This window comes from Artemia sp. Qi Xiang Cuo, chromosome 13 (assembly GCF_049724085.1).
Source record: "Artemia sp. Qi Xiang Cuo chromosome 13, ASM4972408v1, whole genome shotgun sequence".
NCBI lineage: Eukaryota > Metazoa > Arthropoda > Branchiopoda > Anostraca > Artemiidae > Artemia > Artemia sp. Qi Xiang Cuo.
In genome coordinates, this window is record NC_142806.1 from 27,116,878 (window position 1) to 27,129,918 (window position 13,041).

The window sequence follows — 13,041 nt, forward strand, 5'->3', positions numbered from 1 at the left end:
GCCTACAGGTATTAGAATCTTGCTTTCTTACCCCTTCTTAATTTTCACTACATTTTTAAATATACCTAAAATAGCAAGTATACAGCAGTCTTGGGTTAAACAGAGTCGCTAAACGTTAGATAGCGTTGGTGACACTACCGCCACTTTCCACTAGCCTAGGGCTATATCCAGTCTTCAGGGAGGGAGAGGATTGTGCAGTTAAACTGAAAACGAATCTGAAACTCCAATAGGACATATAAATGTCTAAATTCACATCCGTTAATAAGTTTGTTAGTATAGTGTTTAGTTAAGAAGATGCCAATTAACCAAATGTTTAGACCAAGTGCGGTTTGAGTACTCATTAAAATAAGGTCTAAAGTGAAGTTTTGGTTTTGAGCCTCCTAATTTCTAAAAGATCAAAGGGTTTCACTAAAATGTGATTTATTCTAAAATTTGACAGAGCTTATGCATTTTAATATATTTAAGTTATATTTTAATTTGTTTATTTAAATAATTTCTTAGACCACACTGCTTTTCCATTTACAAAAAATTAAACAAGAAAAACGAGTTTTAATTTCTATAAAGCAGTGAATACAGCACATTTAATTGAACACAAATACTCCGAATATTTCGGCCACATCCGGGAGCCTTTCTCAACGGAAAAAAAAATTCTTACATAAACATAAAAAACATACTAAACAAAACAAAAGAAAAATATAAATAAATAGGAAAAGAAAACTCACATATTAAATAAACAAACTCCATTCACTGCTGTATACAATCGAATGCTTATATTGACACACCTTCTCACAGAATATAAATTGACATCTATCAAAAAATGAGAATATATTTATACTTAAACTAAAAGAAAAGGTCAGCTAATTCCGGCCCATAACCCTAAATAGATCTCACAGGTTCATCACCCAATGTTTAAATTATAAATTGAACAGATTCGTTTGCTTGCAAGCTTAGCTTTAGTTCGTTTATCCTTTCCCAGCATTTAACCCAGTCTGACCTTTGTCCGCAAGGTCATCATTCGTATCCGAACTATTATCAAAAATAGTACTAGTTGAAAACTTAACCTGCTTTTTAATTCAAACTATTATAAATCGAATTGATCCTAAAATCCCCTTCATCTCTATTGATACTAATACCCCCATATATTATCTTTTTTATTTCTATAATTTCCCTGAAGCTTTGTAAAGGTTTCTCTAAAACAAAACAAAACACCAGAAACGTTTGAGTCAGCGGTTGCAGAACATCTTTATAATTTTCCTCATCACAGTATTTTATTTGATCAAACAAAAATAGTAGATACGTCTGTAGGACTTTTAGAAGGACTTGTCTGTAGGACTTTTAGAAGGACTTGTCTGTAGTCCTACAGACGTATCTACTATTTTTGTTTGATCAAATAAAATACTGTGATGAGGAAAATTATAAAGATGTTCTGCAACAGCTGACTCAAACATTTCTGGTGTTTTGTTTTGTTTTAGAATTTTGTTTTGTAGGACCTTTACAAAGCTTCAGGGAAATTATAGAAATAAAAAGATAATATATGGGGGTATTAGTATCAATAGAGATGAAGGGGATTTTAGGATCAATTCGATTTATAATAGTTTAATTAAAAAGCAGGTTAAATTTTCAACCAGTACTATTTTTGATAATAGTTCGGATACGAATGATGACCTTGCGGACAAAGGTCAGACTGGGTTAAATGCTGGGAAAGGTAAACGAACTAAAGCTAAGCTTGCAAGCAAACGAATCTGTTCAATTTATAATTTAAACATTGGGTGATGAACCTGTGAGATCTATTTAGGGGTTATGGGCTGGGGGTTAGCTGATCTTTTTTGTTTTAGTTTAAGTATAAATATATTCTCATTTTTTGATAGATGTCAATTTATATTCTGTGAGAAGGTGTGTCAATATAAGCATTCGATTGTATACAGCAGTGAATGGAGTTTGTTTATTTAATATGTAAGTTTTCTTTTCCTATTTATTTATATTTTTTCTTTTGTTTTGTTTAGTATGTTTTTTATGTTTATGTAAGAATTTTTTTTTCCGTTGAGAAAGGCTCCCGGATGTGGGGCCGAAATATTCGGAGTATTTGTGTTTAATTAAATGTGTTGTATTCACTGCTTTATAGAAATTAGAACCCGTTTTTCTTGTTTAATTTTTTGTAAATTTGTTTATTTAGGCCTTCCCCCACCAATAATATATTGCTTGGTTTGTTTTTTAAATGTTTAATATCGCTCGAATTAAAAATAATCGTAGTATTTCTTTCTTTTCTTCATTAAATTAAAAACAATATTTCTTTCATTTTTTTATTAAATTAAATTTAAAAAAGTTTTTCATCTGAAAGTAAGGAGCAACACTAAAACTTAAATCGAGCGGAAATTGTTCCGTATATGAGGGGGGCTGCCCCTTCCTTAACCCTCGCCTTTTACGCTAGTGTTCTTTCCTTAACCCTCATATACGGAATAGTTTCAGTGAAAGGCGTTTTAAGCAAAGAAATACTTTATCATGAGAAAAAATGTTTTAATTTATTGAACCAAGCAAATATGTGTGGTTACTTGTCAATTTTTTTAAACATGAATTCCATAGAGAAAAGTCTCCATAGAGAAATAATTCCATAGAGAAAAGTCTCTATCCTTTAGTTGAATTTTTATCACTATTTGAGACTGTGTCGTAAGAGAACAGAACAGAGATTCCCACTACCCTTCATGTCTGTTTGTCTAAGGCTGAACGACATTTTCTTCTCTCGTTATTTCTTTAGTATCTCATTGTTTCAGCAGTATAAAAGTCCCATCGGCGGAGTTTTATGAAACTTGATTTGGTTTTTCCTGATACCGAAGTGTTTCACCTGCGTAGTTCTATAGGTTATCATTATAGTCAGGCTCGCAAATTTAAGTTTTCAGGCCCTAGAGGTCCATCACCTCTAATTATTTTAGTGTTTTTTACAGTATTTAACCGAGCGTCAAAACAGAAACTAAGTCACAGAAGATCATACCAAGTCCCAAATACCAGTAATGAAAAAAGGGAGCATTTACTCCCTTTCTTAGTATTATTTACCTGAATATTTACTATCTTTATAGATGGAATGAGTTAGAGGCCAGACTGTTGCAAGTTATAGGTTTAAAAACTACCCAACGATTACAACTTTACATCACTCTTATATCACTACTTAAGTACTTTTTATTCAACTACTTTCAATTGTTTTCATATAGTAAATCTATTTTCACCGGCCTTGCACTATTTTAAAGATCCCTACACAAAAAAGGAATAAATATACAAAAAGGAAAAAAGGGATAAATAGGGGGCGTCATTGCAAAGGAGGGATGAAAAGTTGCATAATAGCTGTTCCTACAGCCTTTCATGAAACTTTGAAGGGCGTTTTTCTTTTCTTTCTCTCTTTTTATAGATGTTTTGATTTATTATAAATCATTCTACTATAATTTATACATAATTGCAGCGTAAACATTATTAAAGATTTAGAAAATTGTAAGTTTGAATATTCAATCACTAATTAACCGTTATAATTTACCTGCCGTGGAGACACATATATCTGTCTTCTAAAAAAAGCTAATTAAAAGATACTCCATTTCCATCCAAGCGTACAGCATAACAGGGAGACTAACAAATACAAAAAAGAGCTTTACCAGTAACAACTCGTGTAGAGACACTCCGACGGCGGTGGAATGATTCCAACACGTGGAGACAATATTATCGTGGGGCTATCCATTTTCCCTCTGATACTCTCATGGGGCAAGCTATTCGCTTTTGTCAAAGATATAGGACTTCTGTGTCGAGGGGATCTCACAGGATTAGGTGAGGTGGTCATTTCTGAGATACCTCTTTTTTACAAGCTAGAAACAAAAGTTTTAATTAATTAAACTCCAGTTCTGCAGTAAACTCCACCCAAATACTAAGTAAAATGGAAATAAACTTTTCAAGGTTAAAAAGCAATTTAGAAAATTTATACGTAATTACTTTGGTTAAAAAATGAAAATGAGAAACACATTCCCTGTTATTTTGTTCTAAATAGCTATTTTTCAAAATGATGCTACAACACAGATAGTAGGCAGAACTAATAGACTCAGAAATTGACTTTAAAAATGTCAGAAATCACATCCAAAGGCATGTGTGACAATAAAGTTGTGAATGAATAAATATTCTGATATACAGCTTCAGTTATGAACAGAAAATTCTAAATGTATAAAGAAATAATAAGTCACTTGAGTTGTTTGCTTTAGAAATACCAACTTTAACAGAAGCATTTTTTCATGAGCTGGTTCGAGTATTGGTGTCACTGGCTATTTGGTTTGGGACGGGGCACGACGGTGTGGCTCTGTAAGCTCAGCCAGAGTCTACCCAGCTCTAAATTGGTACCTGGAGAAATCTGAGGGAAAAAGAAGGGAAGCGTCGGATGATTTGCCCCCAACTACGTATTGCACTCCCGGCTGAAGGCAGGAATCACTTATGCAACGCAGACCATTGGTCAGCATGTGAAAGTTTTTTTTTCATAAGTTTTAAGGGCAACTGCAGAAATTTGTCAATGTTGTAAAAAAAGAGATATCTTTTCCTGAAAACAGAGTGCTTATTTTAACCTTAACATTATTGTATCTTTTATGTGCAACTTTAATATTACTGGGAGGAGGGGTGTAGCTATATCATTCACTTCTCAAGAGACCCCCTAATATGAATGTTACCACTGGAAGTTAACTTATGTGCAGGTTAGGTTGTGAGTGTGGAGGTCATGGGTGGCGAACTGTCTATGTTCTGCATTAGAAAACAGATTTTTAGAAAAATCGATTTACAAAACTATCAAATTTTAGCATTCCATTATGTAACAGCATATATATTATAGTGGGAAGGAGACAAAGTAATATGGAAGATTGTTTATAAGCTCCAATAGTTATCTCATAATTTTTCCAGTGCTATTTCAGTGCTTCATAAGGCGAAAATTTCCACTTGAAGGGTACAATTTGTCCAAGTTACACATTTTTTTTCCTTACTTGAGGATGCAATTAGATTTCAATTTACAACAAAATGGTCTCCCAACTATATTAGGGCAAATGTATACTACAGTAGCGGTTTTAAGCCTCATAATCTAGGGAGGGGGTATGGTATACCATACGAGCGTAAAATATGAAATAAAAGGAATTTAATATCAGGTGTCAAAAAAACTGTGGGTGGGGCAACTGCCCCCCCCCCTCCCCCGGCCTAGAACCGCTACTAGTATACTATTTAGCCCCAAATAAAAATGGGGACTGTTTGGCGTGACAATCTATATATTTAAACAATTTGGGAAAGAAAATCAACAGGAAAGGTGAAAACTTAACAGGAAAGGTGGCCAAACAAAGTATTATGTAGATGGGAATGGAGAAAGGATATTTGTCAAAGAAATACTTTAGGTAGATCAAAATTCTGAAAGTGGAAGGAATAACGATGAGAGCTATAGAGGATAAGTCTAAACTACTGACGAAAATGTTTCAAAGAAAAGGAAGAATTAGGGGGATGAGCCAAACTAAAACGAAGCTCAAAAACGCTCAAAACTTTCTTCACAAGATTTCCAAATACACAAACGCTAAACCTAAAAAATTCTTTTGACAATTTTCTTTTAGAGACAGTTGCTTAGCCATAAATCAACTAAGGTGAGCGATCACTTTCCGGAAAACTTTGACTAATATCAAACAGTTCGTGGCTACGAACTGTAAGCAAGGAGCGACCCGGCTCAATAGTAACCGAAACTCTAAAAAACAGAATTTTGATATCAGTAGAAATATTAAAAGAATCGTATTTTTATGCTGATTTTAATACATCAGTTTCATCAAGTTTATTCTTACCCATCAAAAGTTACGAGCCTGAGAAAATTTGCCTTATTTTCGAAAAAAGGCGGATACACCCCCTAAAAGTCATAAAATTTTAATGAAAATTACACCATGAGATTCAGCGAATAGGATAACCCTACTGTAGAGGTTTTAAGCTCCTATCTGCAAAAATGTAGAATTTTGTACTTTTTGCCAGAAGAAAAATCCCGGATACCTGGTTATTTATTTATTTATTTTTACAGGGGTGATCGTATCGATCCAGTGGTCCTAGAATATCACGAGATGGCGCATTCGAAGTTCTAGCGTTCTTTTAAAGTGACGACAAAATTGGAGGGCAACTAGGCCCCCTCCCACGCTCACTTTTTCCCAAAGTCACCGGATTAAAATTTTACGATAGCCATTTTGTTCAGCATAGTCGAACAATCTAATAACTATTTCTTAGAGGACGACTTAATTCCCCATAGTCCTTGGATGAAGGTTTGCAAGTTTTGAACTTTGTCCATTGTTTACATATAGTATTGGGAAGTATACAGACGTTTCCAGGGGGATTATTGTCGCGGGGGGTGGGGGCGGAGGAGGGGGTTACATGAGATGGTCTTTCCATGGAGGAATTTTTCAGGGGGGAAGAGAATTTCCATGAAGAGGGCGCGGAATTTCCCAGCAGTATTTAAAGAACAATCAGAAATTAGATAAAAAAAAAACTTTTTCAACTGAAAGTAACGAGCAGCATTAAAACTGAAAACAAACAAAAATATTACGTATATAACGGGGGACTGCGTCTCCTCAATAGCTCGCTCTTACACTAAAGTTTTTTTTTAACTTTTAAAAGAGGCTTTTATTCTAATTAAATAGCCTTTGTGATTCAGGAATCCTTGTCAGACAAAAACCTTGTTTAACAAAAAATATATATTATTATTCGTTAGTTAAAAAAACGGTTAGGCTACTATTAGTTAAAAAAAGTAAAATTAAAATGAAAATTTCGTTTTACTTATTCATCTATGGTGAGCCAAATTCAAAACCTGCATTAATTCAAAAACGTTCAGAAATTAAATAAAAAAAACAAGTTTTTTTTTAACTGAAAGTAAGGAGTGACATTAAAACTTAAAACGAACAGAAATTATTCCGTATGTGAAAGGGGTTGTCCCCTCCTCAACGCCTCGCTCTTTAGGGTAAAGTTTGACTCTTTCTCACAATTCTACTTTTTAAAACAACAAAAAACTTAAGCGTAAAGAGCGAGGTGTTGAGGTGAGGAAAGCCCCTTTCATATATGGAAGGATTTCTTTTCATTTTAAGTTTTATGTCACTCCTTACTTTCAGTTAGAAAACTTGTTTTTTTTTTGTATTTAATTTCACATAAAGGAGTTAAGCTAGATGAATGAAATATTTGAGCAGATTCATGCAGGCATTTTTCACCTGGCTCTTCTAGCCTACTTTCTTTAAAATGTTAAAAAAAAAGTGGCCGAAAAATTGTCTGCTTGAAATATTCTTACAGTCCAGATGAACAACAGCAATAAGGATCTGGGTATGATGTTTTTAGAACGGTAGAAGTAGAAATGAGGAGTAACAAATGTATCTTTTACTCTTTATTTTTGTCCTTAGACCAATATATCGTAGGCAGCGCAATAGCGCTTCCTAAGTAAAGAACGATGTTGGCGCAACATATATATATATATATATATATATATATATATATATATATATATATATATATATATATATATATATATATATATATATATATATATATATATATTGGTTTGTTTCTTTTGGACCAGGGAACTTCGTATCGAAGGAGTTCTCGTTGAAACTTCGAAAAGGGGCTAATTCGGTTGAAAATTGAAAGGGCTTGTGCCCTTTTTAATAGTCAAAAGTGATTGGAGGAGAACTAACACCCCTTCCACGCCCACCATCTTTCCAAACACATTCAATCAAACTTTGAGATAGCCATTTTGTTCAATGTAGTTGAAAGGTCCGGAAATTATGTCTCTGAGGATGACAAATCCTCCCCAGCCCTCAGTTCAAGGATTGAAAGTTATGCCCTGGGGGCATATAAGGGTTTTATAGAAAGCATTGTCGTAGAAACTTCAAAAAAGGCTCATTCGATTGGAAATCGAAACGGCTAGTGCCCTTTTTAATAGTCGAAAGTGATTGGAGGGCAACTAACCCCACTTCCTCGACCACCCTTTCCCCAAACACATCCAATCAAAATTTTGAGACAGCTAGTTTGTTCAACACAGTTTAAAGGTCCGTAAATTATGTCTTCGAGGATGACACCCCCCCTCCCCCAGAGTCGTCAGGGCGAAGGTTGTAAGTTATGCTCTGGGGGCATATAAGGTTCTTTATAGAAAGCGTTGTCATAAAAACTTCAAAAAGAGCTCATTTGATAAGAAATTGAGAGGGCTAATGCCCCTTTTGTTAATCGAAAGTAATCAGAGGACGAATGCCCACCCCCACGCCCTTCATTTCTCCAAACACTTCCGAATCAAAATTTGATATAGCGGTTTTGGTCAACATAGTTGAAAAGTTTGGAAACTATATCTTTGAATATGACAACCCACCAGAGCCCTGAGGACAAGGGTTGTAAGTTATGCCCTTGGGGCATATATGGTTTTTATAGAAAGCGTGTCTTAAAAACTTCAAAAGGGGCTCATTAGATTGGAAATTAAGAGGACTAGTGCCTTTGTTATCAGTCGAAAGTGACCGGAGGGCAAATTTCACCCCCACACACATCATTACCTAAAACACTTCCAATGAAAATTTCGAGATAGCCATTTTGTTCAACATAGTTGAAGGTTCAGAAAATTATTTCTTTGAGGGTGACAAATCCCCCCAGCCCTCAGGGCAAGGGTTATAAGTTATGCCCTGGGGGCATATAAGGTTATTATAGAAAGCGTGGTCATACAAACTTCGGAGGGGGCTCATTGAATTGGTAATAAGAAATTCTAGTGCCATTTTTAAGCGTCAAAATGACCGGACGGAAGCGGCCCCCCCCCCCCCGCACACACGTAGTATTGTCCCAAAATACATCTAACAGAAATTTTGAGATATCCATTTTATTGAAAATAGTCTAAATATCATATAACAAGGCTTTTGGGGTTGAAACAAACCCCCAGAGCCTGGGGACCAGGGTTGTAAGTTATGCCCCGGGGGCAGTTAAGTTTTTTACGGAAGGGATGGTTGTATAAGCCTTAGAGGAGACTCATTTGGTTGAAACTAGGAAGTTTTAGTTCCCTTTTAAGAGTCAAAAGATACGGAGGGCAGCAGTCACTCTCCCCCAACTAACCACCTTCACCAAACGAATTTGATTAAAATTGTGCGATAGCGATTTTGCTCAAAATAGTCAGAATAACATATAACAATGCCTCTACGGTTGACACAACCCCCCAGTGACCTGGGGTTAAGGTCGTAAACCGCGCCCTGGGGGTATATAAGGTTTTATGAAGTGGGTGGTCGTATAAACTTCAGATGAGGCTCACTTGATTTGAAATCGGAAGTTATGGTGCTCTTTTTAAGAGTCAAAAGTTATTTGAGAGCAACTAGTCCTCACCCAAACTCATCATTTGCCCCAAAGACGTCCGATTAAAATTTGGAGATAGCAAATCTGTTCATTGTAGTTGAAGGGGCCGGATATTATGTCTTTGAGGACACGCATCCGCGATCTTTCTTCTGGATGGTAGCTTGAAACCTCTACAGTAGGGTTTTCTAATACGCTGAATCTGAAAGTATGATGTTCATTTAGATTCTGTGAATGTTAAGGGTGTTTTCCCCTTCCATGTCTAAACCTTCTCAATGCAGAAAATAAAGTTATCATAGGCCGCGCAATAGCGCTGCCTAAGTAAAGAACGATGTTGGCAAAATGTATTATTTTTTTAGACCAGGGCACTTCTGATCGAAGGAGTTGTCGTAGAAACTTCAAAAAGGGCTCATTCGATTGGAAATTGGAAGGACTTGTGCCCTTTTTAATAGTCGAAAGTGATTGGAGGAAAACTAACGCCCCTCTCACGCCCACCTTCCCCAAACACATCCAGTTAAAGTTTTGCGATAGCCATTTTGTTCGACGTGGTTGAAAGGTCTGGAAATTATGTCTTTGAGGATGACGCTCTCCCCACAACGCTTGCCCTTTAGGGCAAGGGTTGTAAGTTATGCCCTGAACGCAATTAGGTTTTTATAGAAAGCGTTGTCGTAGAAACTTCAAAAACGGCTCATTCGATTGAAAATTGAAAGGACTAATGCCCTTTTTAAGAGTCGAAAGTGATTGGAGGCCAACCAACCCTGCTCTCGCGCCCACCATTTCTCCAAACACATCCAATCAAAATTTTGAGATAGCCATTTTGTTCAACGTAGTTGAAAGTACTGGAAATTATATCTTTGAGGACGACAACTCCCCCCCTCCACAGATCTCAGAGCAAGGGTTGTAAGTTGTGCCCTTGGGGCACATAAGGTTTTTATAGAAAGCGTTGTCGTAAAAACTTCAAAAAGGGCTCATTCGATAGGAAATTGAAAGGGCCAGTTCCCTTTTAAATAACCGAAACTGATTGGAGGGTGACTAACCTTCACCCTCACGCCCACCATTTCCACAAATACATCCAATCAAAATTTTAAGATAGGTATTTTGTTCAACGTACTTGAAAGGTTCGGAAATTATGTCTCTGGGGATGACAGTCCCCCCACAGCCCCAGGGCAAGGGCTGTAAGCTATGCCCTTGGGGCATATAAGTTCTTATAGTAAGCGCTGTTGTAGAAACTTCAAAAAGGGCTCATCCGATTGGATATTGAAAGACCTAGTGCCCTTTTTAATAGTCAAAAGTGATCGGAGGCTGAATGCCCCCCCCCCCCTTCCTCCTTCCACGCCCATCATTTCCCCAAACACTTCTTATCAACATTTTGATATAGCCATTTTGTTGAACGTAGTTGAAGGGTCCGGAAATTATGTGTTTGAGTATGACAAACCCCCAACAGCCCTCAGGGCAAAGGTTGTAAGTTATGCACTGGGGGCATCTAAGCTTTTTGTAGAAAGTTTTGTCGTAAGAACTTCAAAAAGGGCTCATTCGATTGTAAATTTAGAGGGCTATTGCATTATTTAATAGTAAAAGGTAATCGGAGGGAGTAACACCCCTCCCCCCCGCCCATCATTTCTCCTTCATTTCTCTGATCAACATTTTGATATAACCATTTTGTTCAATATAGTTGAAAGGTCTTGAAATTATGTCTTTGAGGATGACAACCTCCCCCCCTCCATAGCCCTCAGAATAAGGGTCGTAAGTCATGCCCTTCGGGAATATAAGGTTTTTACAGAAATTAAGATTTTTATGAAAATCGTTTATGTAAAAGCTTCAAAAAGGGCTCGGACAATTGGAAACTGAGAGGACTAGTGCCTTTTTTATAAGTAGAAAGTGACCAGAGGGCAAATGCCCCCACACCCATCATTTCCCCAAAAACTTCCGATCAAATTTTGAGATAGCCATTTTGTTGAATGTATTTCAAACGTCTGGAAATTATGTCTTCGAGGATAACAAATGCCCCCAACCCTCAGGGAAAGGATTGTAAGTTATGCCCTGGGGCATTTAAGGTGTTTATAAAAAGGTAGTCATATAAACTTCGGAGATGGCTCATTGGATTGGTAATCAGACACTCTAGTGCTCTTTTTCAGAGTCAAAATGATCGGAGGGCAACTACCTCCCCCCCACACACAAACACACGTCGTATCGAATCGAAATGCATCTAGTAGAAGTTCTGAGATATCCATTCATATTCAAAATAGTCTAAATATCACATAACAAGGCTTTTGGGGTTTAAACAAACCCCAGAGATTAGGGGCGAGGTTTGTAAGTTTTGCCCAGGGGGAATTTAAGGTTTTTATAGAAGGGATGGTGGTTTAACTTTAGAAGAGGCTCATTTAGTTGAAAGTTCTAGTTCCTTTTTAAGAGTCAAAAGGGATGGACGGCATTTAACCCTCCCCCTCTTCTACAACCCCTCCTATCACCAAACGCATCTGATTGAAGTTGTTAAGATAAGATAGATAAAATAAGAAAAGTTTTATTCTTCATTAAATACACATACAGTATTACATGTTATTAATCCCTCAAAGGCTCATTGGCCTGTACAAAGAGGGAAGACATATGAATTACATACTCAGAGATAAAGAAAACAAAAGAAAATTTAAAATGATCACCTACTCACATATGAAGGAGAAGAAAAGAAAATATAGATAAAATGGAAACTATAGAAAAAATTATAATAAATAAACTAAATTAATTAATTATATTAAATAGACTCAAAAAAAAAAAAAAAAAAAAAAATTTACTATAAGCGAATTCCTATCGTCGAAACAGAATTATGTGTATTGTCAGGTAGAACCAACATCATAATAGCTGTTACGATATTATTCATAGCTCTTATCCAAGATATTAAAATATCATAACTTAAGCCATGTACAGCCCTTTTAAACTTATATTTAAAACTATATAAATCCCAGTTCAATCAGCTCTGCTTATTTCTGAGGCTAGGTAGCAAAATTGACGCTTATGGGTTAATTCAGTCATAAGGCTTATAATTATTGAACTGTAATAAAATGGTGCGAAAGCAATAAAATTTATCATGAATGCTACTCCTTAGTGAACTATACAAGTTTCAGCAATAAATATTGATAGTCATACCTGAGGCCTGGGAGTCATAGCGCAAAGAAGACCACCATAAAACAAACTAAACATTCAGGGGACATCAGGGGACCTCAAATCCACAAACAAAAAAAATAATAAAACAAAAAAAAAAATTAACTATTCTGTTTGATTATTAACTAAATGGTCCTTAAGAATCCTCTTGAAAGTGCCAAACGAGTGGTATTTCTGTACTGAAGAAGGCAGGGAGTTCCAAACCTGATGAAAAGCGATGAGGGGATTGAAACCTGACCGCACGGTGGGAGTAGGAGGAATGCAGATATTATGTGACGAACGAAGGTTATATGGAGCTGAATCAGAAATAAACTGAGGAGTTTTTTGAAGAGATTTTGGAAGATCTCCATGAAGCTGATTAAAAACAAAAGAAGCAAAAGAAAGATTGTAGATAGACTGTAGATTTAGACGCGGTGTTGGTGATGAACGGTTGGTGTCAATAATCAGACGCCTTGTTTTATCATACATAACAGAAAGCGACCGCAGTGTAGAAGGAAAAGTAGAGATCCATACTATGGGACAATAAGAGACATATGACTGGACAAGGCAGAAAAAAAGAAGCTT

At 36.1% G+C, this 13,041-nt stretch overlaps 1 protein-coding gene across 6 annotated transcripts in view; it reads right to left on the bottom strand.

Annotated features, from left to right (window-relative positions):
* The window catches only part of tun (N-terminal glutamine amidase tungus), a 402,893-nt gene that overhangs the window by 298,133 nt on the left and 91,719 nt on the right, over positions 1–13,041 (bottom strand). For all 6 annotated transcript variants that reach the window (XM_089098727.1, XM_089098725.1, XM_089098726.1 and 3 more), the window contains one exon: positions 3,636–3,842. In XM_089098727.1, coding sequence (XP_088954853.1) covers positions 3,636–3,817 — 182 coding nt within the window. In that variant the 5' untranslated portion in view covers positions 3,818–3,842. The remainder of the gene's footprint in view (positions 1–3,635; positions 3,843–13,041) is intronic.